Source organism: Euleptes europaea, chromosome 9 (assembly GCF_029931775.1).
Source record: "Euleptes europaea isolate rEulEur1 chromosome 9, rEulEur1.hap1, whole genome shotgun sequence".
In the NCBI taxonomy this organism is placed as follows: Eukaryota; Metazoa; Chordata; class Lepidosauria; order Squamata; family Sphaerodactylidae; genus Euleptes; species Euleptes europaea.
In genome coordinates, this window is record NC_079320.1 from 41,983,627 (window position 1) to 42,011,485 (window position 27,859).

At 43.7% G+C, this 27,859-nt stretch overlaps 1 protein-coding gene across 1 annotated transcript; it reads left to right on the forward strand.

Moving 5' to 3' along the window:
- On the forward strand, nucleotides 1–27,859 carry SMAD1 (SMAD family member 1). The gene is made up of 6 exons (XM_056855488.1): nucleotides 1–464; nucleotides 15,464–15,721; nucleotides 17,218–17,334; nucleotides 23,900–24,121; nucleotides 26,134–26,390; nucleotides 27,432–27,859. Exons 1-6 carry the CDS (start codon nucleotides 65–67, stop codon nucleotides 27,573–27,575), a joined length of 1,398 nt encoding a protein of 465 aa, XP_056711466.1. The 5' UTR covers nucleotides 1–64; the 3' UTR covers nucleotides 27,576–27,859.

Below are 27,859 nucleotides of genomic sequence, written 5' to 3' on the forward strand. Positions count from 1 at the left end.
TGCAAGTACCGGTTGGATTTACCCTTTAAAACTTGTGTGGGAGTACCTTTTCTGACAAGTCGCCATGAATGTGACAAGCTTGTTTTCCTTCACGAGTCCAGCTGTTAAAAGGCTGCTGGGGTGGAAGCAGGGGGATGAAGAGGAGAAATGGGCAGAGAAAGCTGTCGATGCCTTAGTTAAAAAACTGAAGAAGAAAAAAGGAGCAATGGAAGAGTTGGAGAAAGCATTAAGCTCTCCAGGTCAGCCCAGCAACTGTGTTACAATTCCTCGTTCATTAGACGGCAGACTTCAAGTTTCTCATCGGAAGGGGCTACCCCATGTAATTTATTGTCGTGTGTGGCGCTGGCCAGACCTGCAGAGCCATCATGAACTTAAACCGCTGGAATGCTGTGAGTTTCCCTTTGGTTCAAAGCAGAAGGAAGTCTGCATCAATCCCTATCATTACAAGCGGGTGGAAAGTCCTGGTAGGTACCTTCATTATATATATTTTTCCTTTTGACTTCCATGCATATCTTTTCCAATAGCCGAGCTACAATAATTTTTTAGGACGACAGGACTGCTAAAGAAATTAGATCTGTGGGCTATAAAGCTGGTTGTGTATAGGTAGAATTTGTTTTGCTTTTCCTAGTTCTGCTATTGAACTGTTAAGACCATAGCTGACTCCTCTTATGTCTGCTCAAATATTCAGATAAACCTCTGGTACTTGAAAGGTAAAAACTGTTGTACTTCATGGTCTGTATCAAATATGGTCAAGAGTGCATATTGGATATAACTTGCATGGGCATTGAATGCTACAAAATTCCCTTTTAATAATTAATTTGGTTAGTAATGAGCACTTGTATGGGAGAGGAAGTGAAAATAAACATGCAGTGGTGTATGACCCTCACCAGTGCATTCTGCTGAGACATGAAGTGGCATGCATCTGTACTGGTGTCTCGATGTCTCACATTGAAGCTCATGTGCCAGTTTTTCTGCAGAGAGCTTTTAACATCTGTACTTGCCTATCCCATTTTGGGGAAGCCCGCTCTAAAACTAAACAGTTGGTTTAAAGTCTCGTATGGAGCAAGGGCTAGATCATTCTTATGCTCAGATGGTTCTAGATTTTAGTACACAGGTATTATTAGCTTAAAATATAGGAGGATGTAGAGGGAATCGATTCCATAGCTGTGCTCTGTTGGAAGATATGAGGTAAAAATGAAAATGCTACTCTTGGAGGAAGGAGGTGTATATGAAAGCCTTGGAACCTGCCATGTAAGCTTGATAGTCAGTAGAACAGCTGAGCAATTGATTCTTCTACCTTAAAATCGAAGAGGAAGATTACTATGATCCATACTTAGGATCTAGAAAATAATGCTTTAGGCCATTTCTGCATGAATGATCTGGTCTGGGTTCAACGCAGTTGCGAAACGGGAGGTTTCTGCTTCCACACAACATTGTAGTACTAGGGTTTCCCCAGCTTTTCTCTGATCTTCCTCAAACCTGCTGTGCTCCAAAATTTTGGGAAAGATCTCAGTAAAGCCTGGATGGCTGGGAAAATTCAGATTTTCTGGGCCACATGGCAACCATGTACCCTGCCCCATTCAGCATACTTTTTCTCCCCCCACCACTGGAGAGTGCTCTTTTTCTCGTGCATGCTCTCTCTCTCTCTATATATATATATATGTGTGTGTGTGTGTGTGTGTGTGTGTGTGTGTGTACATATAATCACACTAGAATAGCACTATGCTATTGTAACAATAATAATTGTACAGATTCTGAATTCTCCGCTTTTCTCAGAGAGCCTGTTGCACCTTTTGTTTACAGCTGTGTATCAGTAGTCTAGTACTTTTTTTTTTTTTAGTTTCAGAAGCCCTGGTGGTCCGGGGAGAGAGGGTAGCCACTTCTGGGAGAATGGGGAAGGGAAACTGCTGGGAAACCTGCCATGTGGGATCCCTGTTGCCACGGTGCTTAATCAGTAGCCATACAGTAGCAGGAGAACCACCCAAGCCCCCTCCCCATGTGGAAAGCACCTTAGCGGGGTCCAAGAATCCTTTAGTCAAAAGTGGGATGTAGCATGAGAATAGCTGGCTGTGGAGTAAAGGCAGAAGTAACTTAATGAGCAGTTCAGAACTGGGAGAATCCAGGCTTTGTTCACATACTTCTGGGTAGGCTACTGCATACATGTGGTGGTCGGAGGAGGAAGCTTTTCCATCATCTGGCAAACACTCTGACACAATTGTCGGAAAGAAGTGCCTTCTGTTGGCATGTCTGTAATGGCTCTGAATAATCGGTTACAGTTAGCTATTTGTCATCGTGCTGGGTACACAATTGTGTTGCAGTTTAAAAACTGTCAAATGTGGATTGCTGACTTTGGATAAATGTCAAACATGCCTTTTGAATCTGATGTAAGAATGTTCTGCTTATCTGGTTCTTCTAAAAGGGATGAATGGTTTTTCCGATTGTGGTGATGCAGTTGGGAGCACCATAGTCATTCTCTGCCTTGTTCTGGAACAGGATTCTAGCTGTCGCCTTCACGTTACATATCAAAGGTTTCCCAGTCATCACTTGGCATCTTTCATCCTGCAAAATGGGACTAATTTTTCATTTTTTACAAATGCCTCCTAAATGTTTACTTGAAACTCTGCTGCATGTTTCCAGCTAGGGCTTAGGGTTGTAGCCACTGCCTCCCAGGCATCCACAGTTTTTAAAAATTAAATTTAATTGAAAAAGTAATACAAATATTCTCCAGTTGGGTTCTTAAAGTACAAAGAAGAGTAAACTATTTTTTTGCACCTTGGAACTGAACAGAAATAACTTAGTAAACTGGTAAAATTAAACAAGTAATAATAAACTTGGTGGAATACTGCCTGTTGGGTTCAACAGCTCCTCCCCAGGAGGGACCAAGGTTACTTGCATCAACACTCAAATTTAAAATACAGTCAGGTACATCCTTATGATACGTCTGGTTTCTTTTAACTTATCACCTTTTTAAAAAGCGTGCCCTTGCATGCCTTCCGAAAGCAGAAAGGGTACATAAGAACATAAGAAAGCCCTGCTGGATCAGACCAAGGCCCATCAAGTCCAGCAGTCTGTTCACACAGTGGTCAACCAGGTACCTCTAGGAAGCCACAAACAAGACGATTGCAGCAGCACCATCCTGCCTGTGTTCTACCACACCCAAAATAATAGGCATACTCCTTTGATACTAGAGATAATAGGTATGCAGCATGACCAGTATCCATTCTAACTAATAGCCATGAATACCCCTCTCCTCCATGAATATGTCCACTCCCCTCTTAAAGCCCTCCAAGCTGGCAGCCATCACCACATCCTGGGGCAGGGAGTTCCACAATTTAACTATGCGTTGTGTGAAAAAATATTTCCTTTTGTCTGTTTTGAATCTCTTGCTCTCCAGCTTTAGCAGATGACCCCGTGTTCTAGTATTATGGGAGAGGGAGAAAAACTTCTCCCTGTCCACTCTCTCCAAACCATGCATAATTTTATAGACCTCTACCATGTCTCCCCTTAGCCGCCTTCTTTCCAAGCTAAACAGCCCTAAGCGTCCTAACCGCTCCCCATAGGACAGTTGCTCTAGTCCCTTAATCATTTTGGTTGCTCTTTTCTGCACCTTCTCAAGCTCTGTAATATCCTTTTTTAGGTGTGGTGACCAGAACTGTACACAGTATTCCAAGTGTGGTCTCACCATAGATTTGTACAAGGGCGGTATGATATCAGCAGTTTTATTCTCTATTCCTCGTCTAATTATGGCCAGCATGGAATTTGCCTTTTTTACAGCAGCTGCACACTGGGTTGACATCTTCATTGAGCTATCTACTACCACCCCAAGATCCCTTTCTTGGTCTGTCATTGCCAGCACAGATCCCATCAGTGTATATGGGAAGTTGGGAAGTTGGGTAGACATCCTCCTGCCTTCTGGGGCAACCCAGTCATAGTGCCGGGACCACTGTAATGAAAGTTGACAACTTAACCGCAGCTGTTCCCTCCACCTTAGAAGATGGAACCACTAGAAAGTGCTGGCGAAGGCGTAGGTTTTGCACATGCGAAAACCCAGGTAGTGAAACAAGATGCAACAGTAAAGATTTCTACATTCCACCCAGACTCTTATCCGTGTGTTGGAGGATGTTTCTTTCACAAAGGACGCAACAAGTTTTAAACTGCAAAGTGGGCCGTTGAATGAAGCAATAAACCAATATGTTTCTTTCAGTTATTGTTATCATGTTTTAATGCTGCTGTTCTGGGTGTTTTTTTTAATTTAGTGTTTGTGCTAATAATTATACACACACTGTCTTGAGGGCCAGTTTTGTTCAATGCAAAAGTAGGGAGTGTCCTTAAATAAAATCTAAAATATGATAAATTACTAGTAGTAATACCCTCAGTTTTTAAAAACTTGGCATTCTATCAATTTGGAATTCCAGAATACTTGGCTGATCATGTCTTCAGACATGTAGCAGTCATGGCTCATTTCTGGCTTACTTGAACATCACATTTTGACTACAGTGGGATGGATAGCTTGATAACAGTGGGGCCCTTAGCAGAATTGCACCCTTCTTAGTCATAGAATCATGGAGTTGGAAGGGACTCCAGGGTCATCTAGTCAAACCCCCCTGCACAGTGCAGGAAATTCACACCTACCCAGCCCCCCCCCCCCAGTGACCCCTGCTCCATGCCTGAAAGATGCGGGGGGGCGGATTCCAGGATCCCTGGACAATCTGGCCTGGAGGAAAATTGCCTCCTGACCCCAAAGTGGTGACCAGCATTATCCTGGGCATGTAAGAAAGGGCCATGAGAGCCAAGCACTGACATAACCCTTCCTGCCTTCCCTCTCACGATATGCCTAAGTTCACAGAATCAGCGTTGCTGTCAGATGGTCATCTCGCCTTTGCTTAAAAACCTCCAAAGAAGGAGAGCCCATCACCTCCCGAGGAAGCCTATTGTACTGAGGAACTGCTCTAACTGTTAGAGGAAGTTCTTTCTAATGTTTAGTCCAAAACTGATTTGATTTAATTTCAGCCTGTTCTGGTCTGACCTTCTGGGGCAACAGAAAACAACTTGGCACCATCCTGTATATGGCAGCCCTTCAAGTACTTGAAGATGATTATCATATCACCTCTCAGTCATCTCTCCAAGCTAAACATACCCAGCTCCTTCAACCTTTCCTCATAGGACTTGATCTCAGACCCCCTCACTATCTTCTTTGCCCTCCTCTGGACACGTTCCAACTTATCTACATCCTCCTTAAACGGTGGTGCCCAAAGCTGAACACAATAGTTTAGGTGAGGTCTAACCAGAGCAGAGTAAAGTGATACCATCACTTTGCGTGATCTGGACACTATACATTTGTTGATAAGTCCATTAATGTCCTTACATAATCTTGTGCACGGTTACACTTTTGTACATGCCCCCTCCAAAAACAATAGGAAGGCAGGCACTGATGCCATCTTTAAGGACTGGTGTCTGCCTACTGTAGTTTTGGGTTACTAAGAGGATAACACAAGTGATTCCTGGTCTGAGTGCTTTTTAACGAGAAGCATGGTCTGCCTTATGTAGCTGAACTGTTAAGCAGAATACAAAATAGGAAATGTTGTGTTCTGCTGAGATACGCACAGAGGTTTGTTTGGTGCTCCCCAGCAGTAGTCTAGTTTAATTTAAAACTACCTATGCTATTGCCAAGTAGCATTTTTTGAAACAGAAAAGCCAGCAAATCTTGACAAAAGTGTCTTTCTCCAGCCCCCCCCCCCAATCCAGTGTATTAAGTGCATGGTTTGTACTTAATGAGTGACAGTGATTTTTCCTTCAAATTAAATAATTAACTCGGGGGACAGTGAGGGGTGGTGAAGATATTTCCATTTTCTTGATTTTTAAAACTTGTCCTGTAGTGGTATGTTCAGTAGATGGTTTGTATGCTTCATGCCTAGTGTCTTTTGATAGCAGACTGTGTTGGGCTAGGGGACTGTTGGGTTGTTTCCTGACCAGTCTTTCCTGTAGTATGCAAGGCAATGGGCATAGGGGAGCCTTTTTTTTTTTAATACAGGCTGTATTGTACTTAATTGGCCACAGCATTGCAAGGTGGGAGGCTAATGTACCTCTGAATGGCGATGAGTGCAAAGATGTCAGGATGGCTAGCATGTGACATTATTTCTGAGGTAAGCAGCCTTTGCTTATATTCAGAGCTTATTTTTCTTAACTCTTCCACTGCCCTGCTACACTTCAGCTCAGTCCTATATGATAAGATTAGATCCTTTGTTACGCTAATGTACAAGAAGAAGAGTTGGTTTTTATATGCCGACTTTCTCTAGCACTTAAGAAAGAGTCAAACCGGCTTACAATCACCTTCCCTTCCCCACAACAGACACCCTTTGAAGTAGGTGGGGCTGAGAGAGTGTGACTAGCCCAAGGTCACCCAGCTGGCTTCATGTGTAGGAGTGGGGAAATAAATCCAGTTCACCAGATTAGCCTCTGCTGCTCATGTGGAGGAGTGGGGAATCAAACCCAGTTCTCCAGATCAAAGTCCACTGCTCTACACCACGCTGGCTCCCCTACACCAGCCTAGCTCTCAGGCTTTTCAGATCTGGTGAAGAGGTTAGGATTCTTCCCCCTCTCCCCCCACCTCAAAAAAGATGCAGCTGCTAAAACCCTAGTAGAATTGGAAGTTGGTGAAGAAAATGTTGAATGTCTTCACAACAAATGCTATCTAATCTTCCTGTATGGAGCCTGGCTAATATACACTCCATCATCTGCTTCTGCACCTGGAAGAATTCTGCTGAATGCTCCCTAGTCTGTGTTTGACCAGAGGGCAAGGCTGCACTTAAAGACCAGAGGGAGCAGAATTGGCCAGCTGTGTGCTAGTCTCCTACGCTGCCAGCACTGTTATTGGAAGAGAATCCTGGACAGTAATAGACCTGGTGGGAGAAAAACAGGATGATGCAATGAAGACAAAGGGCAAGAAAGATACCTGTACTGCCCCAGTGGAAGTGCCTCTTCAAAGAATGGTAGTCAAAAAGGGCAAGAGTCCAGTAGCACCTTAAAGACTAACAAAAATATTTTCTGGTAGGGTATGAGCTTTCGTGAGCCACAGCTCACTTCTTCAGATACAGCTAGAATGTGAATCCATCGGTCTTTAAGTAGAGGAACAGTATGTAAATGTAAATAGCAGGCTTGATTGGATTAGGTGTGATATGCAAAAGAGTCTGTGATGTCCAGGGGAGAGATGGGTGTGGAGAAATCAGCATTGGTAATGGGCCATGAATGCAAGGTCTTTATTCAGCCCAGGTAAATGCATTGACTTTAGTTTGAATATCAACTGTAATTCAGCAGTTTCTCTTTCCAATCTCCCTTTAAAATTCCTTTGTAAGAGAACTGCTACTCTTAAATCTGCAACAGAATGTCCTGGAAGGTTGAAATGTTCACCCACTGGTTTTTGAATATTATGGTTTCTGATGTCAGACTTATGTCCATTTAATCTTTGTCTAAGAGACTGACCTGTTTGTCCAATGTAGATTGTGGAAGGGCATTGCTGGCATGTGATGGCATAAATCACATTAGAAGATGAGCAGGAATATGAACCTGAGATAGTAAGAATGGTAGGCCAAGGAAGATGCCAGCTTTAAAACTGGTAGCTTTGAAATATTTGGTGAGCATCCCTAATTCAAGAAGAATTAGTTACTGGTTACCTGTTTTGGTCCAGACTGATTTACATGGTTTGGTAGGTTGATTTTTAAATTGCCAAGGCAAGAGATGATTGCATTTCTGAAATGCAGATATTTCCTGAAGAAGCAGGCAGACTTTTAAGGGAAATATACTGGCTTGCAGCTAAAGCCTTTTGTGTGACTCGCAAGCGTAATCAACAACCCAGTTATCTCCTCAGAGACAAACGTTCAGTTTGATGCTCTCAAGTAACATCACTTGTTTGAAGACTAAGCCTCCATCCTACTATGCACATCTAAATAAGACCTGTTGAATAAAGTGGGATTTATTACCATCTAAACACGAGGGTAAGGCTGTGTCCAGAATTTTCCAAAAGCAGCAGCTGGTAGTCGCAGGGCAAAATGCTACTCCTGTGTGGGATGTGGCATAAGCCTTGTAAGATTCATGGTGCTGCATTTGTGTAACACGTATGTATAAATGGCAGCTAGAATAGGTGTGTTACGTTAGATTTTACCTTTTACACTAATGGGGTCCTCAAGGCAGCGAACATCAAACATTAAAACATTTCAATGTTAAAAATGTAAAGTATATATACAGTAATGCAATAAAAACACAACACTCAAAACCAGGGAGGAGGCCAATCACAGTTACTGGGGGCCAAACAGAACAAAAAAGAGTCTTTACTTGCTGGCAGCAGACACTGATAGGGGGAGACAGACAAATCTCCCTGGTGAGGGAGATCCAAAGTTTTGATCCTGCAGCTGAGAAGGCCCTTTCTTGGGTGGCTACCTGCCTGACCTCAGATGTAAGGGGTACCTAAAGCAGGGCCTCTGAAGATGACCTGAGAGGTTGAGTAATATAGGAGAAGGCAATCCCTAAGGTATTTTGGCCTCAAGCCATAAAGGACCAGCATTTTGCATTGGGCCTGGAAACAAATGGGAAGCCAGTGTAGATGGAGTAAGATGGGAGGGATGTGGTCCTTATGACTCACTCCAGTGAACATTCTGGCCCCAGCATTCTATACCAGCTGTTGCATCTGGACAGTCTGCAAGGGCAGCCCCACATAGGGTGCATTGCAGTAATCTGATCCAGATGTTACCAGGGCATGCACCACAGTGACATGATCTCCCCCTCCCTCGGAAGGGCCACAGCTGGCTCCCTAGCTGAAGCTGGTGAAAGGCACCCTGGCCACCAATGCCACCAGTTTATCCAACAGAAGGCCCTGGTCCAGGAACACCATCAAGCTACAGACTTCCTCATTTATGGGGGTGCAACACAGTCCAGAACAGATGACCCATTTCCTGGGTCAGACCTTCCCCTTAACAGTAGCACCTTCATTTTGTCACGATTGTTTCAGTTTGTTAACCCTCAGTCATTCCAAAACTGCCTCCAGGCACCTATTCAGGTTTCACAGCCTCCCTGGGATTTACTGGAAGAATGTGATAGGGTATCAGTATCATCCACCTACTGGTGGCAGCTCAGCCCAGATCTCTGGATCATTTCTCACAGTAGCTTTACATAAATGTCCTCCATGCTTTTCAACAAGATAGAGCCTTGCAAATCCTCATAGGCTAGAGACCAAGGCAAGGGGCAGAGTCGCAGCCCCCCCAGCACCAAATTCTGAAACCTCTATCTTTATAGCAAAGCCAGCACCCCCACAGAGCAGTGCCTCCCAGTACTAACCCCAAAAGGCATCCCAAAGGACACCAAGGTTGATGGTTAGGGTTGTCAACCTCCAGGTACTAGCTGGAGATCTCCTGCTATGACAACTGATCTCCAGCTAATAGAGATCAGCTCACCTGGAGAAAATGGCTGCTTTGCCAATTGGACTCTATGGGATTGAAGTCCCTCCCCTCCCCAAACCCTGCCCTCCTCAGGCTCCACCCCAAAAACCTCCCGCTGCTGGCGAATAGGGACCTGGCAACGTTACTGATGGTATCAAAAGCTCTCAAGAGGTCCAGGAGAATTAACAGGGTCACTCCCCGTCCATCTCCTGATGCATGTCATCCATCAGGGCAATTGCAGTGGACAGATGACTGAAAAGTAAACAGTCCAGCTGAGGTAGGCATAGACCCGTCCTGATGAAATAGCAGAGTAAGATGAACAGTGTACATACACCTACATGGTGGGACAGCTACTTCTTGTAGAGAGCTAACTACTAGCAGGCCTTATTGCAGCCGGGCATAGTGCTGTAACATCCACATAAAGAATTCTAATGAAGTTGGCGTTCATAAGGTTGCTAGAAGGTCTCCCATGTAGGCATTGGCCAAATCCAGACCTGTTCAGCTTCAGCAAAGTTGGTCTGTCGTGTGTTCTCTTCTCCCCCTTCCCCAAGCCATGTCTTGGGAGTTATTATGTCATTTATATTAACATAGATATTTTTTCTTCACGAGTCTCTCTTACATAGCTTTTAATTTAGAGATTATGGGTAGGTTTTAACATTCCTGTATCAAACTCAGACCTCTCTTTTAAAATCTGGTTTTAAAACTCTTGTCCCCAAAATAATGTGTTTTTGCTCTTAAATCTCTTGATTATGCCACCTCTTGCTTCTAAGTATATGTTGAAGGACAATAAAGCTTTCTGCTAGAAACTGACTTGAGCATCTTAAGTAAGTGTATTGTCAAAGATGCAATATAGTTATGTTGTAATAAAAGGATTAAAATGGGCCCTGTCCATGACAGTATATCTTACTAATGCTTGTCTCAGGGAAACTGGAAAGAAGCAAGGAGAGAAAAGAACATGGATTTAGAAGTTTTCACAGCGGTGCCCTCCTTCCAGCCTAGAGTTACTGGCTCCATGTCCATGCCCATTTAATGCAAACTTTTCCTTTAGTTTTCTTTCCTTTTCTGCCAGAAGCCCCTCCGCTATCACTGCCCTGTCTTAACACCTGCAAGGAGCCCGGGGCTGCTTAGATGGGGGATAAGAAATGTGATCCAGTTGTTGCTAAAACTTTATGGCAATTTGAAACTTGCTTTGAAGAGTGGGTGAGAACTGAAATTACTTCTGTAAATGTTGTTACTGTGCTAGCGCTAGTATGAGGATTGGAATGTAGCTTAACAATGCTAAGGTGTGAGGTCTGCCCCTGTGTGATGCCAGCTGCCTCTGCTGCAGCGGAGAACCACAATCAAACACAACTTGGGTTGTCTCCTTGGACGGTTTGTCTGGAAGGCTTGGCTTGATAGCTACTCAGAAACATCATTGGATTTCAAGTCACAAGCGTAACAAAGCAAATGGTCCAAATCTTTGACTGTACTGCTTTTGAAGTGTGTTATAGGTAGTTTAAGATAGTGTGGGCTCCTTTTATAATTTGCCTGGGCCTGTTACTTGCAGTGATGTGGGTTTTTTTGGGGGGGGGGGAATTCTGATTCAAATTTAAATATATATATGCTAATAATTTGCTAATAATGTTAGCAAAGAAGGCAAATACAGCATGTACAAACTGTGTAAAAACACTGGACTTTGTCCACACTTAGCCCACTTAACATGATTAGCTTGCAGCACAACAACCCTGACAATTATAGATAAGCAGACTGTATAACAAGGGGTCCCCAACGTGGTGCCTGTGGGCACCGTAACACCCACCAACATCGTTTCTGGCGCCCACCGAGTCTTTTTAGGAAGTGTGTGGGGCCAGATAGAGCTTTTGCTCAGCAAGGCTTCTGGTTGAGTACTGGAGATTTGATTAGCTGTGCAGATTTTAAAAAAATTGTTGCCTTGGTAGCAGCTGCCACCACAGCACAAGGATTTTCACCATATTACTGAAGTTAAGCTATGGCAACCATTTTGCGGCTGGCTCCACCTTCTGTGGCAGCCGTTTTGTTAGTATTATCTACTCAGACTGGCAGGGTTCCAGGCAGAGGTCTTTCACATCACCCACTACCTGATCCTTTTAACTGTAGATGCCAGGGATTGAACCAGGGACCCTCTGGATGCCAAGCAGATGCCCTGCCACTGAGCCATGGCCCCTCCCCATGGAGTGAATGAGGTAGGATAGCCACTAGCATTTGATGTCAGCATGTTGGAAGTTCGAGATGTCTGGCCATAGAATTGTGCCCCCCCCCCAAATGCTTGGTGTATAATCTTCACTAGAACAAACAGGCAGATGTGACCAGCAGAGATTCAGAGAGATGCTATCCATTTCCAGAGTAGATATTTACTCATAGAAACATACAGTTGGAAGGGACCACCAGGGTCATCTTGTACAACCCCTGGCACAATGCAGGAAATTCCAAACTACCTCCCCGCCACAACCCCAGTGACCCCTACTCCATGCCCAGAAGATGGCCAAGGTGCCCTCCCTCTCATGATCTGCCTAAGGTCATAGAATCAGCATTGCTGACAGATGGCCATCTAGCCTCTTCTTTTAAACTTCCAGGGAGGGAGAGCTTACCACCTCCCGAGGAAGCCTGTTCCACTGAGGAACCACTCTAACTGTCAGAAAATTCTTCCTAATGTCTAGACAGAAACTCTTGATTTAATTTCAACCCGTTGGTTCTGGTCTGACCTTCTGGAGCAACAGAAAACAACTCGGCACCCTCCTCTATATGACAGCCCCTCAAGTACTTGAACATGGTTATCATATCCTCTCTCAGTCTTCTTCTCTTCAGGCTAAACATACCCAGCTCCTTCAGCCTTTGGTCATAGGACTTGGTCTCTAGACCCCTCACCATCTTTGTTGCCCTGCTCTGGACACGTTCCAGCTTGTCTGCATCTTTATTAAATTGCGGTGCCCACTCCTAACGAAGGAGAATACTCCCTTCAGTGCAAGAAAGGGAAGGATTTCTTATCTGTACAGCTGTATCCTTCAATGCCTTGCAGCTTTTCCACAGCACAAAGAGCTGTGCCTCTTGATTATTTTGTAGCAACAGGTGCTCTTGGCTCAACACAGCACAAGTGTCCTGCTGTCTCTTCAATTACGCCTCTTCCCTTGGGCTGGCAGCCGCCTCTGAGATCAACCTCCTCCCCTGGTGTGTCGAATCTTAGCAATTTATTTTATGCAGTTGACATGTCTAACTTGATCTAACTACGATATTTTTTTAAAATAGGCTGAATAATTACTTGCCCAGCTAAAGGCAGGGTTTTCATTGGAAGCTCTGAGAGTTTTAGAGCATCTCCTAAGGATGGCATTATAGGACCCAAATCATCAGAGGGGCTCTTGCACCTTTTAGAATAGTAGAAACACAGAGTTGGAAGGGACATCCAGGGTAATCTGGTCCAACCCCCTGCACAAGGCAAGAACTTCACAACTAGCTTCCCCGCCCCCCGACTCCAAGCCCAGAAGATGGGCTTGAAATAATTACACAGGAGAATTAACACAGGGGTTTTCAGCACTGTAATGAGGGATGCTATGCCTGGTAGAACCATCCTTTCAGTACTGCTCGAGACTGGCTCGGGAAGAATTCCCACTCACTAGGTTGGAAGCATGGAAGGACAGCCAGCAGCTTCCCGTTTAACTGGTAATAGGGGTAATGTGAAACTGTTAGGGCGCATCCATGTTGAGGGGCCTCTTGGCGGTTATGGGTGTTTAAGCGAGTGCTGGTCCTCTGTTCCTAAACATACCCTTCATAGTACTCCATAAGAGGCTCTTCCCAGCCAAATGGAAAGAAAAATTCCAGATGTACAGCTCTGCACTGCTGAGCAATGTAGGGGAGCTTCAGATTAGTGGCATGATGTGTATGAGCTGTTAAGGAAAAGTTTGAACTAAAAGTGACGCCTTCTCCTCTTCCCCCTGCCCTTTTGTCTGCTTGGAAAATCCATTGCTTACATGCCCTTGGAAAATCTGATTAGTGTATCCGCTTTCGGATTGCTGAAGGCATATTGAAGTGTCTCTTCCAGCTGTTCTGGGGGGGAGGGGGTTGGAGACAATAAATTACATGGCATGCAACAGTGTTTTATATGCCATTGTTTAAATATGAGAGAGGGTGGGAAAGATCGGATTTGTTTCAGAAATCTGGGCGTGTGAGCTATTTGGGGCTTGGTGTCTTCGGAGGAAACGAGAGGGTACAACATTAAGGCCTTGACAATATGGGCAAGAAAAGGAAGAGATTTTAAACAAATGGGTCGTTGAAGCGCCTCCTTCCCCCCACCCCCCATGTTGGAAAATAAATAATTGGGATGTTGTTGCCGTTGCAGAAATCCAGCTTCCTGTTGCTGGACATCCATGAAGCTCGGCGGATGGCTCCTGGCAAACTTATTATCTCAGCGAAAACTACTAAGCAGGGTGGCTTTGAGTGGAGGGGGGGAAATGCAGTCCTGAGCTGTTCCTTGGGCGATTTGTGCTTGACATGCAGATAAATGTGTTCTCCATCTAGCAAATCTGTAAACGTCAAAAATGCATCTGAAGGTCAGCCTGACTCCACTCCTTCTCCTGTTTTGATGTTTGTGCTGAGGAGGCGGCTCTGGCACGGCTCCTTCCCACAACCCAGAAGGGACATCAGAAGCTCTAGGACGTGTGGGAGGCTCCCACTCTGTGGCCCTCCCTGTCCTTGCGTTGCCGGAGAAGCTTCCGATGATGCTTTTACGGTGTAGCTGTGCTGCTGCACCTCCTACGCTGCAAAAGGGGGGAAGCTTGAGACCCCCCCCTTTTTTTTTACACGACGGCGCCACAAATAGGGTTTTGTGACAGATGTATTCCAGCAGCAGGCAGAGAGATATGGAAGTGGTTACTGATCAACTGCACACCTGGAAGTAAGGCCTACTGATGTCAGTGGAACCTATTTATTTATTTATTCAATTTATAACCCGCCCTCCCTGGCCAAGACCAGGCTCAGGGCGGGGTAACATCAACCAGGACACATCAATGATCAACAATAAAATTCATAATAATTCTAAAATGGAACAATAAAACCCAATTAAAACCTTACAAGCTCCAGATGGCACGTAATTTAACCCATAGTGTCTGGAATAAGCAGCAGGTTGCCCCCCCAATTAAAAAAAGTAACATAGAGGTGTGGGGGGGGGATACGGAGGCCAGCAGAAGATGATACCTGCGGCTGCCCTCAACTATAGGCCTGGCTTCCAAGGGAAGATGGGGCTGTGTGACTCTTGGGTTTCCAAACCTTTTGTTGCTTATTTTTTGTGTGTGTGTGTGGTTTATTTTAATGATGTGATTGTCTCAGGCGTGTAGAGACTCCAGGATAGGGTCAAGCAAGCCCTGCGCTGTGAGTCTGTAGTGTCCCCACGGTGTAACGTGCTGCTTGTGTGCTCGCCTGAGCAAAGTAGTGCATTTTGCTTGAACGCCTTCCACGAATAAAGCAAACAGGCGCTGAGTTAAAATGAGTAATGTTTTAATATTAACCTTTAGCACATTGCTTAAGCTAAAAATAAACTTTCAGCTGTTGTCTCCTAGCTCTTTTCACAGCCTGCATACTATTATCATTGTCTTCAGAAGAATGTCTTCATTAGCAAGGTTTTCGGTTACAAACCATTATGTAGTTAGCGAGGCACCAAATGCATAAAAAGGGCAAATGTTCAGTGTTACTTTAGAAAATACTGGCCTGTGTTGTCTGATTAAAATGGACACCCAGCAAGTTCCCTTTCTCACCCCCACTACAGACCCACCTCCCCCCCCCCCCCGTCCCCCAGCTGCCATGAAAACTGAGCTCCTGACTTTGGGAATCTGGCAGTCTGTGTGTCCACTATGAATTTAAGTTATGTAGTAATTGGATCCAAGGAAGAGTTCTTGCTTAGACCCTCTTGTTTCCAGAAGGTGATGGCCTCATTTACACACGTACAGGACAACTTTGCCTCTGTTCTGCAGATGGGGCCTTGGCAGTGAAGTCTTCAATCTTTGTTTCCCCTTTGTCTTCTTTCTTTCTAGTTCTTCCTCCAGTGCTTGTTCCAAGACACAGCGAATACAACCCTCAGCACAGTCTCCTGGCTCAGTTTCGCAACTTGGGGCAAAATGAACCTCACATGCCACTCAACGCGACTTACCCAGATTCCTTCCAGCAACCCAACAGTCACCCGTTCCCTCATTCACCCAACAGCAGCTACCCAAATTCCCCTGGGAGCAGCAGTGGCACCTATCCTCACTCACCTGCCAGTTCAGACCCAGGAAGTCCCTTTCAGATGCCAGGTAAGGATGCTCAGAGAGGCCCACAGTCCCAGGGCAGCCAGTTTGGGCCAGGTTCAAAACCTTGAGGCAGCAGCTGGAAAAATTGATGATTATGTGTTGGCATATGTGCCAGTAATTGAATTAAGGTTGCCAGGTCCCACTTTGCAACCGGTGGGAGGTTTTTGAGGTGGAGCCTGAGGAGGGTGGGGTTTGGGGAGGGAAGGGACTTCAATAGGGAAGGGAGTCCAATTGCCAAAGCAGCCATTTTCTGCAGGTGAACTGATCTCTGTCGGCTGGAGATCAGTTGTAACAGCAGGAGATCCCCAGCTAGTACCTGGAGGTTGGCAACCCTAGGTTGAATCTGGGTCTTTACAAGCCTTTTGTGGTGGTGAAATATAACCACGCTTTGTGTCAACCTTGCAAACAAAACTTTTTATAGTGGGTTCTTTGGGACAATAGTGTAATGGCTGCAGTGTTTCGTTCAGTAAACATTTGGAGTTGTGCGTTAAAAGTTTTATTGTCAGTGTTGTTTCAGGCTTTGATAGAAATTTGAAGGCCTGTGGGGGGGGGGGGAACTCCCTTTCCCCAAAACCCCCCAAGCCTGGAAACCAACTATTCTGCACACACTCCTTTTTCTGGGCCTTTGCATTTCTAGCTTCTGAATGAGTTTAATTTATCCCACATAATACATTCTAGAGCAGGGGTCTGGTTGGGAGACTGACTTGTTTAATGTATCCCACATAATATATGCTAGAGGAGGAGTCTGGTTGGGAGACACGACCCTCAAGTAGGTGCTCACGCATTGTCCAGTCTCCCCAGGGGAGCATTCTGAAACTGTGCAACCTCTGCAGTTTTTATTCATTAAACCACTTTTGATCCACCTTCACTTCAGTAAGACCATTGTATGGTGGACTGCTTCTGAAAACATAGAGGGATGGGGCATTTTCTTGGCTGGGTCGTAGCCAAGCTGTTTCATGCTTAATCAAAACCATCTTCTCTGATCGTGCCACATGTATGATGGGAAGCCGGTACATATGCTGGGACATGGGGAGCAATATGCTGCTGGCCACCTGCTCCTTAGAAAGTAGATCATCAAATTCCAGAGTTGTGAGGGCATTCCCGTGTAGAATATGTTACAGGGTGCCATTGAAGTTGAAGTCCTGAGTGGTGGCTGTTGGGTCATAACTTGGTTTGGGGTGGAGCTGTGGGGGGTATTCTTCTTTCCTCTTGCTGTTTCTGTTGCATTTTAGAATGGTATTTTCATTCAGGAAGTTCCAGAAACTGAATCTGAGTGACAAAAGGAAGATGATTGTCACCCATAACAATTGTACAGCAGTGTGTTGGTTCAGGAAGGAGTCCTGGCTCTGTTTGACAGGGCTGAAGACACTTACCTGTGCCCTGAGTTAGGAAAACATACAAGAGAGCAAGAATAATACTATACTAATCCAGTTCACCATTTCCAGTTAACGTGAATGTACAAAGTGAAGGGTGAAGTAATTTATCTGTTGTGTTCTCAGCTGATACACCCCCTCCTGCTTACCTGCCTCCAGAAGATCAGATGACACAGGACGGTTCACAGCCAATGGACACCAATATGATGGCACCGCCAATTCCTCTAGAAGTAAACAGAGGAGGTAAAATTGTTCAGTCTGATAGGAATTGTTCATATTTCTTGCTTAGTACTAAATGCATCCAAACAGCATCATTTCGGTGGAGAATTTAAAAACGATGCCGACAAAACAAATTGGGGATTTGGAGACCGGCATTCAGAGGGTGTCTTGCCTGTATCCTCCCACTTGTTCAAAAGGCTTAGATACGCAGCCACCTAGATAACTTAGCTGTTGTTGAACTGAGTTTATACCTTAAAAGTATGTGGGAAAACAAAGGCAGATCATAACCTCAGTAATGTAACCTATTCTTCTTTTGAACCAGGATTACAGTTGATAAACACAATCTTTTGGTGGCTTCGCTGATCTGTTTGTTGGAGGTAGTCCTTGCAGCTGACAAAAGCAGAAAGCAGATTTATCAGTGTTTATGCTTATCTCTGCAGACTCCTGCATGTCTTTTATTTTTGCAAATGCTCTGTGTCTTTGTCCTGTATGTTCTGCATTACATAGTAGTATGCCTAGAACTAAAAGGGATGGCTTTTCTTAATGCATCACTGTTTAAGGATTCATAGAATCATAGAGTTGGAAGGGACCACCAGGGTCATCTAGTCCAACCCCTGCACAATGCAGGAAATCCCAAACTACTTCCCCACCCCACCCCCAGTGGCCCATACTTCATGCCCAACAGATGGCCAAGGTGCCCTCCCTCTCATGATCTGCCTAAAGTCATAGAGTCAGCATTGCTGACAGATGGCCATCTAGCCTCTTCTTAAAAACCTCCAGGGAAGGAGAACTTCTGGATGCAACAAATTGGTGTGTGTGAAAGTTTGCATTTAACAGTGTCCTCCTTGTTGGGTTACTCTTGAATTTGCTCCAGATTGCATGGGTTGACTGTGTGTGTATAGTGTCATGACGATCTCCCAGCACAGTGTTGTCCCGTGCCCTATATGAGCTGGGCCACAGTCACACCAGATACAGCTGCAAGTAAGGTTGCCAGATCTTGAACAACACAAGGGAAGGGCTGTAGCTTGGAGGTGGAGCATCTGCTTTGCATGCAGAAGGGTTCCAGTTCCAATTTTTAGCTAAAAGGATCGGGTAGTAGGTGATGTGAAAGACCTCAGCTCGAGACCTTGAGAGAGCCACTGGCAATCAGGCAATCATGGACCTTGATAGACCAGTGATCTAACTTGGTATAAGGCAGCTGCCTGTGTTCAGCAGGGCTTCTGTTACTTTACAAGCGGTGTTGCTACCAGACATATCAGTTCTTGCAGTATTTACCCACCTCTATGCTTGCAATGGCAGCCTCCTTGGTGTCCGCCCATTAGACTTTGTGTTGGGCATTTCAGCTGGAGGCAGGGGATGGATTGTGTGCCGGGCACTTGAGTTACAGGTAGGATTACAGAAGTGGGGAAAGATGTAACGGCCTGCCAGTCACTGTGCAACAATAAACATGTAACATTAAACATGACAGAAACTCCATCTGGATCTGTTAACTCTTTAAGTATCTAATTCTTCTTTTCCCCTCCTTGGTTTAATACCCTGCCTCTCTATTTAAAAAAGAAGAAGACAAAAGTACGTCGATCTCCTTACACTCACATTGTTTACCTGCCACCTGTTTCCCTTAATTCTGTGAGCTCATTTCTCTACCCTACCTCTCTACCTGTTATGTGCAGCCACTTCCTTTGTTTAATAGCCATCCCCCAAGGTCTGCTGCAGTTCATGTTGAGGAAGGGCGCTGGGAGCTGGTGCGGGCTCAAACGCTCTGCTGCAAACCTTTTAAGAGGCCTGTTCTTTGTGGAGATTTGTTAGTCTTAAGAGATTTGATTTAACAAGCTGCATCCTGTCAGTGAAGTTGGGTAACTCCTATTGTTGGCTCCTGCTGGGAATGGAGAGACGGAACGCACCTGCTCTGCATGACTTAAGGCAAATGTGAGGAAGTTAGTATGAAATCTGTGTGTGAGAGAGAGAGATGATTTCACTCTCCAGGAATGGCCAGCTGGCAGGATTTCTTCCTGAGTTTGAGAACTAGGGCAGAGCTGTAGCTTTAATAGTGACTGGCATCTTGGTGTGAATGTGCACCCACTAACTAACAATTACAGGCTGCCTTACAGTGACTTGAAAGGATTAAAAAATGCTGTGGCTTGTTTGCATCAGCACTTCTTGGCATGTAGCTGAGAGTTAGTGAACTGGACTTGGACAAACAGTGTGTTTTGGGGTTTCTCCCCTCCTCCTTAATTCAATGTGGGCTTTAATCTAATCTTCAGTCTGTTTCCTGTGGCTAAAATGATACTCATGACTTGTCATAAGTTGCCATTTCTTCTTTACACTGGATCGTATAAGTAAATTCTTATTGCAGCCTTTTGTTTAAGCACCATTCATTTCTGTGTGGTCATAGTTATTAGAAAGGGGGTAGCGCTCTTGGAAGGAAACAACTAATGGGATACAGAAGCATCTTCTAGGCCTGGAGATAACTTTATTCGGGGGGGGGATACCTATGTTTTTGCCATTTAATGCAATGTAGTGAGAGCTCCTCTAGCAGAAGGTGGGAATACAGAAATTCTGACTTCAGTGAACTTGCTTGTAATCATTTATAGCCCACTCTTCTCCTAAAGGGGATGCAAAGTAGAGTACAATATTGTTTTTCCTTTCCTCCATTTTATCCTCACAACAGCAACCCTGTGATGTTGGTTAGGCTGAGAGTGTAACTGGCCCAAGGTCACCCTGCAAGCTTCCATGACAGGGTGTGGATTTGAATTTGGTTCTAACACTGGAACCGCAGCACCGTGCTGGCTCTTGTACCATCCTGTGACCTAAAGACATAGCCTAGGATGGAATATCCCTGCTCACTCCTCTTGATCTCACTGCTTAGGAGCATTGCTGTTTCATTTTATCAAAATATTTAGAGAGGGCAACACAGGTGGGGAATTCCTAGTGTACAGAAGTGGGTATGAATCATAAGCGTACAACTTGAAGAGCTACATCACTTTGCAGATTATATCTTTCCTGAAAGTTATGGCTAACACAAAGTGATGCAAAATGCTGAGGATAGAAATGCATTGTCTGTAGATGCCTTTCTCACTGACCAATATTCATCATATCCTAAGGGGAAATTGTTTACTGTTTTTATGGATCTTAAGGCAGCCTTTGATAATATCTCCTGCACAAGGCTTTTTGGAATAAACTAAATCAGTTGGGAATTCCCAAACAACTATTACAATTGATTGTTCCTTACGCACTTCAACTTCCATGAGAGTGAAATGTCCCATAACCGGACATGTCTCAAATCCGGTCCAGGTCACAAAAGGAGTTAGACAGGGATGTCTTCTGGCCCCAGATCTATTTAATCTCTATTTATATGACTTACCTAATAAATTGCAAGCTAACCACTTCCTAGTTTGGCTACTCACTCAATACCAATTCTACTTTATGCAGATGATGCAGCCCTTCTTTCCTACTTGAGGATGGGATTAATATGTCCTCTCCAAGCTTTTGCCTCATACTCCATGACAATCTGCTTACTACTACCTATGCTAAATCAAAAATTATGTGTTTTCAGAAATATACCTCAACGACAATAAGTAAACTACTGGGTCTTGGATAGTAGCAAGTGTTGCACTTCAATTACTTAGGCTTTTACTTTGCCTCTTCCAATAAGTGGAGATGTCATTATTTCCGTCTTCTTGAGTCTACTAAAGTATGTTTAGCTTCAACTATGAGGTTTTTTTTATCATTCAGGAGGCCAATTTATTCTTTTTGCTCTCTAGAGGTCTATAAAGCAAAAATTAGATCATCTTTGCTCTATGGAGCATCAATCTGGTTTCCTGCACCTTCTTCTAAAATTGAATCTTTACAATCAAAATTCTTATGTGCCGTCTTTCAAACGACCAATTGTATTTCAAACTCCAACTTATTTTTAGGGGCTGGCCTTGGTTCCATCTCCCTGCTAGTGTGGAAAGCTGTGGTGAAATTCAGATTTTCCCCATTAGATCAGGATTTTCTTCCTGGTCTTTCAAAATGGAATGAGCTTGACCCTTTTGTGACTTCTTGGACAAAGAGAGTAGATGAAAGACTTTCTAGCTTACAGATTTCCTACCCAAGTTTTCCCTCCAGCTTTCCTCTAGTAATGAACAAGATACTCACAGATTTAGAACATAGGGACCATCGTGAATTATGTGGTAATGCCAAAAGGAACTGTGCGCCCTCTTCCTGGGGACAGATTACTCCATCTTTTCCAGTGTTTCAGACTATCTAAAATTCCTAACTATTCCAACCTTTTGAAAACTTTTCTTCTTGGCCAGACACAATGCCTTATCTCTCAACGAATTATTTGGCAGATTCTTAGACAGTCCAATTGATCAGAGAGTCTGCCCGTGTGGAAAGGCAAAGACAGAAACACTTATCCATTTTTTATTCAGTTGTGATTTATATTCTTTTAAGATCATCATTTATCACTCCATTGATTTCACACTTTCCTGTTTGTTCTCAAGATTACCATTTAATTTATCTGCTGTCTGGTAAAGATAAGGCTGTTACTTTATCTGTAGTTTATTACTTAACAGCTGCCTTGAAGATACACTGAAAGTTACAACCAAGTTACCCCTCAATGCTCATCTGCATGCAGGCGCTCTTTTTGCACTGGAACTGGGTATAGATGCCTAAAATGACACACTGGGGGGCGGGGGCTCTGGGTATAGACTACACACTGAGGTTCCTCTCTCAAAGTTTTAGTTTTGTTAGCTGGAAATGCAGCTTGTTTGCTTTAATGTTCTTGTTTTGAAACATTTGAGGTGTAATTTAAATAAATGGAAGCCGCTAATGAAAACGCCTCTGTAAATTATGTAGGAAAAATCATTGTGAGGAGCTCATCCCGTGCTTCCACTCATGACCATCTTAAATGTTCATTAAAAAATGAAATCTACTTCAGTAGTACTTTACTCCAAGCTGAGGACCACTGCCTTAATAGAATTGATAGCCTAACTGAAAATAAAAAGGTGACCTTACATGGATAAACTGTTTTTCCTTATCATGGTTATCATTCCCTCCCATTTTTGGATGCTTGCTATTTGCTGTTTAGAGACTCAGTGTTATATGTTTCTGTCTCCCTGAAAATAGACAGACCACAAATTGGGGCGGGGGGATAGTTGTCTTTAGAACTTAAATAGCCATCAGTTTCACAGCTGACAAATTCAGGACTAGCAGGAAGAACTTGTGAAATTCATTGCTACAGGAGCTTTAAAATGGCTAGTTGCATAAATGACCTTACCAGGTTGTTTGATAGAAGGTAAGTCTAGAAATTGTTTTGCCATTTCCTATTAGGTTTTAGATCAGTATCAAACCTAGCTTGGTGGCTTCCCAGTTATCCAGCTGACTGCTGTTAGAAAATAGTGCTGGACTATAGACATTATAGCCTGGTCAAGCTAGGCAACTCTTGATGGATTCATTTACAAAAGTCTCTATAAAAGTCTTGTAAGTAGCCACTGCTACTTACGATGACCATTTATGCAGAGTCAGTTTTGATGCTCGCTCAAAGCTCTTTTTAAAAATGCGACCATTAAAATGCCTATTCATGGTCCTGATGCAAAAGGAGAAATTCCACACACCCCACTTGCCTGCTCCTTTGTTCCTTCCATTAGCAACCGCCATTTGCATAGCTAATAAGCGGCTGTGATTTTGCATGCTTCCTTGAGGGGATTCTTTGAGGTGGGGGCGGAGCAAACACAAAAGGTCGCGTTAAAGGGGCTCTTAAGAAATGCGAAGCAAGTATGCACTGGCTTCAGTCACTTCCTGAATGACAGTTCAGCGTGAAAAACTAAAAAAATAATATGCGGGGCACTTCAGCCTGGAACACGCTGCTAACTACCAAGCATAAATGGCCAATGTATCCATTAAACTATGGAATGAGGTCTCGAGTTCTCCCACCTGCAAAATGGCCATTCTGCAGGGAAGGGTGACAGTTTTCACTGGCTTCCCCATCCTATTGTTAGACCCCCTTTCCCCCTTCTTTGGCCTTCCTGGAAGTCCCTCAACCCCTATAGTTGGGGGTCACGGTGGGCTGCAGGGGGAGATAGGTAAGGCCTGTTCTGTAAGCAGTCCTTTAGCGCATAGGGTTGGCTCCCTAGTTGACTTAACTGATATAGCTTATTTATAGCATGCCTAGTTTTCTGGTCCTTTGCAACAGCTACTGTTCTATAATTGCCTTTGGGTGGCCAAGCAAAGAAATCTTTTCTAAGTTGGATGAGACTTGGTTCTGTCAAGCTGATATACTCTGTCAGGTTACCAGTTAGGCTTTTTCGTGGACCTGCTTAATCAATGAGGTACAGAGAATCTGCACAGTTTGCCCAGATACTAGCCACACCTTTTTCTGTTTTCCTGGCTTCTAGGGCCTTGACTAGATTCATGCAAGGAGGATCAAACATGCCATATAAAAGGACATTGTGGGAGAAGGACTTCTAATTAGCAGCTGCATAGCCAGTTTTTTTCCTTCAGTGATCTGAAGCCAAAACCTACATGTGGAAAATAAATAAATAAAAGCTTTAAAGCTCAGGAACTTATTAATTCCAGTGTCACTGGTTCTGTTTTTCATTCTTTGCAGATGTTCAAGCAGTGGCTTATGAAGAGCCAAAACACTGGTGCTCTATTGTCTACTATGAGCTCAACAATCGTGTTGGAGAAGCATTTCATGCCTCTTCTACAAGTGTTTTGGTGGATGGCTTCACCGATCCTTCAAACAACAAGAACAGGTTTTGCCTAGGGCTCCTTTCTAATGTTAACCGGAATTCTACCATTGAGAACACCAGAAGGCATATTGGCAAAGGTACTGTTGCTTTCATTTACATTTGAATGGGGAAGAGGAGGGGATGCCAGTTCATTACATTTATTGAGAAACACTCAACCTGAGTGCTTCTCTATCTTTTGCAATAAATTGCTGTTTCTGGCTGCAAGTACTAGGTCACTAGAAGAAGAAAAAGAGTTGGTTTTTATATGCTGACTTTCTCTACCACTTAAGGAAGAATCAAACCGGGTTACAATCACCTTCCCCTCCCCATAACAGACACCCTATGAGGTAGGTGGGGCTGAGAGAGTGTGACTAGCCCAAGGTCACCCAGCTGGCTTCATGTGTAGGAGTGCAGAAACAAATCCAGTTCACCAGATTAGCATCCACCGCTCAAGTGGAGGAGCGGGAAATCAAACCCGGTTCTCCAGATCAGAGTCCACCGCTCCAAACCACCACTCCAAACCACCGCTCTTAACCACTACACCACGCTGGCTCCCTAGTTAGGAGCATGGCTCACTGTGAACTTCAAACTGAGTGGTATCTCAACGTATTCTTGGAAAGGATTCATTTATGATCCAGGAAGTAGACTGAAAACATTTGGGTTTAAATTAATTATTGGCCTTAATATCATTACAGGAATATAAATGTAGCTTAGAAAATAGCAGGAAGCTTCCCTCATCCTTTTCTGAAGGAGAAGAGTTGGAATCTCCTGCTGCCTTAGTTGCAACTAGAAAATGCTATTCACTTGATCCAAGATTTTTAAAAAAATACTGAAATCTGGAATAGGCACAAGGGTGTTTCATCTGATTAGCCAGAGCCGTGAACTTAATGATGTGCTGGTCCCTATATTAAAAAATATAAGTTGCTGGCAGTTGTTTAGCTTTCAGGATTACATGTATTCTTCATATTATGGAGATGGGTAAAAGGTTTAGCTACTATCTTGGTGTTCAGAAGTTTCCTGGCTGATTCAATTTTTAAAACGTCTCTCTTTGAAAACCAAAGTTGCTTCCCATGAAACCAATGTCTCACCCAGTAGGACAATTTTATTTTTATGAGTAAGGAAGGACACCTATTTCCAGGTTATGATAGAAATTTTGACTGCAAAGAACAGTTCATTTCCTTGGTGTGTATACAAAATAAAAAGGGAACATCTACAGGTGGTGCTTTCAAGGCACTAAGATCTTTCAGTAGACAGAATCTGTATCTAGTAGAAATTCAATTTCTCACAAATATGAGCTACTAGTTGGTTATGATTTGAGATCTGGTCTGTATTGTGGACTGCAAACCAAATTTCATTTCTGGGCAAAAATTATTAGGGGCAGGTAGCAGCCAAACAAAAAAATGCGTACTTCCCTTTCTTAGTTCAGTTGGTAGCACCATGTAATACATACAGCATTTAGAGATGCAATATGTTTGCTTTCCTTGCACAAACACTTCTTTATTTTAAATAGAGTTATTGTGGGTTGCTTCGTTGTTCTGGTTCTCGGAATAAATGTGGTGCTCATTTAACAATTCCAAACAAGTTCTTCAGTACTGTCTCAGAAGATTTAAGGTGGAGCTGAGAAATTGGGCTATAGAAGGAAGAAACTGCTCTGTATATGTTTTCCTCGGCCCCACCCAGTAGGTATTTTGGCCAAATAGGCTAATGTGCAGATGTGGCTCCTGCCCTCTTGGCTTCCATAGGTGCAGAAATCTATCAGATGCAGATGCAGAAATCTATCCAAAACATTTGCATTCCCAAAAGAGAGACATTTTAACAATGAAAATTCTTCAAACCTAACATTGTATATAGATATCTAAAACTGCAGCTTGTGCATAAATGGCTCATATACAGATTACTTCTTGAACAGGTAACATCTCATCCCCTGATTAGTTCAGGTATAATGGTGTTTATGCTTCACTGCTGGGAAGATGGGACTTTCCACTTTAGCATATTGCACCGGAAGTATGGCCACTTGTTCGTTACTGATTTGAACTCTTTTTTTCTTCTCACCCCCCCCCCAAGTTACTTCATTTCATTAGAAGGCTAACAAATCTTCTATCTTCTGTAGGAGTTCACCTGTATTATGTTGGTGGAGAAGTTTATGCTGAGTGCCTTAGCGACAGTAGTATTTTTGTGCAAAGTCGAAACTGCAATTACCACCATGGCTTCCACCCAACCACGGTTTGTAAAATTCCGAGCGGCTGCAGTTTGAAAATCTTCAACAATCAAGAGTTTGCTCAGCTTCTGGCTCAGTCAGTGAACCACGGCTTTGAAACAGTGTACGAACTCACAAAGATGTGCACTATCCGTATGAGCTTTGTTAAAGTAAGTGAGGCTTCTTCATGTAGGTGTCCTCCTAAGCTATGTGAAAAGGAACAAATGAGTGGCTTCAGTTGACTGTGCTTTATTTCTGGCCTTTCCATTAGCAGGCCTTGGAGTGGGTAAAAGTGGGTAAAATTGTGGGTAAAAGTGTCTTTTACAGGTAAAATTCAGGCAAAAGAACTTCCTGAAAAAACAAATGAGAGGTCCCCAAAAGTCTGTCCAAAGGAATCACCCCAGAGAAGGGCCTCTGAAATTCAGGCTTTATTGATCAAAGACAACAATTTGAATAGAGTATTTTGTCCCCAACCTTTCTACCACTAAATTCCAAGGTGGTTCACAGTACGAAGTATTGGCATTCAAAAACCTTAAGAAGTTTAAAAGGTGGTGTATTTTTTATTTTTGACATTCTTTCTTGTGTTAAAGGCAGGAATACTGGAGCGCCAAGCAGAAACTACATCTTTTAGTGGCATTGCTGAAAGGCTTGGATGTTAGTGAGGAATCAGAATACTTTGATGTGGTCCTTGGGAGGCTTCGCTGCTTCAGCTGATGTCTCTCATGGGCAGTTTTGGTTGGAAACAAACTGGAAGCTAGTAGAGTGGTTAACACTGGCAAAAAATGTACTGAGCACTATATTCCAGTCACTAATCTTGCTTCCATGTTCTGAACCAGTTGTAGTTCATAAGAAGATCTTCAAAGATAGCCCCACAGAGAGCATATTGCTGTAGTCTGATCTGGATATTACTTAGGCGTGGATAATGGCTGTCCATCTCCAATAATTGCATAGATGTGACATAACCTGCCCTGCAGGTCAGGAACATTGCCACCCTTTCTGTTTTTAAAAAGAGTTCAAGGTGTGGTTTTTTAAAAGAAAGCTTTATGGTTAACGTCAGCTGGAGTCAGTTTTGTGGTGTTTTTGTCTGTTGTTGACGTGGCTTGTGTGCGTTTTGTTCTTTTTAAGCTGCCTTGGGCCTACTCTGGTTTGGGGAGGAATGCAGGCTAGAAATAAATAAATAAATAAAATGTCACCTTCTCTCTTTTTTTTAGGGTTGGGGAGCAGAATATCACCGGCAAGATGTCACAAGCACACCCTGCTGGATTGAGATACATTTGCATGGTCCCCTTCAGTGGTTGGATAAAGTCCTTACCCAGATGGGCTCTCCTCATAACCCAATCTCTTCTGTGTCTTAAAGGATTCTGAGCAGCTACACTCGTGAAACTATTGAGCCTTGCATGTACTTGAAGGATGTATGAGTCAGACACATGTACAAAACTGGCAGCAGCCTTTATCATACTTGACTTCTGTGACCAACTGTTAGATCAGGAAAAAAGCCGATAATAAGTTGTTGGTATCAAGATTTTTAGTTTACATAGTAATATTCTCTTGCAGGTCTTTTCTGCAGGGCAGTGTGTAATAGTTAGGGATGACCAAGTCAATGTAATCTAGGCCACTGTTCTCAAGCTCGTACACGTGC

Bases quoted from the DNA above. Each gene is read 5' to 3' on its own strand.
- SMAD1 (XM_056855488.1), top strand. From the start codon at position 65: ATGAATGTGACAAGCTTGTTTTCCTTCACGAGTCCAGCTGTTAAAAGG. The intron at 465-15,463 runs GTAGGTACCTTC...CTTTCTTTCTAG, and splicing joins CAAGCGGGTGGAAAGTCCTG to TTCTTCCTCCAGTGCTTGTT. The intron at 15,722-17,217 runs GTAAGGATGCTC...TTGTGTTCTCAG, and splicing joins AAGTCCCTTTCAGATGCCAG to CTGATACACCCCCTCCTGCT.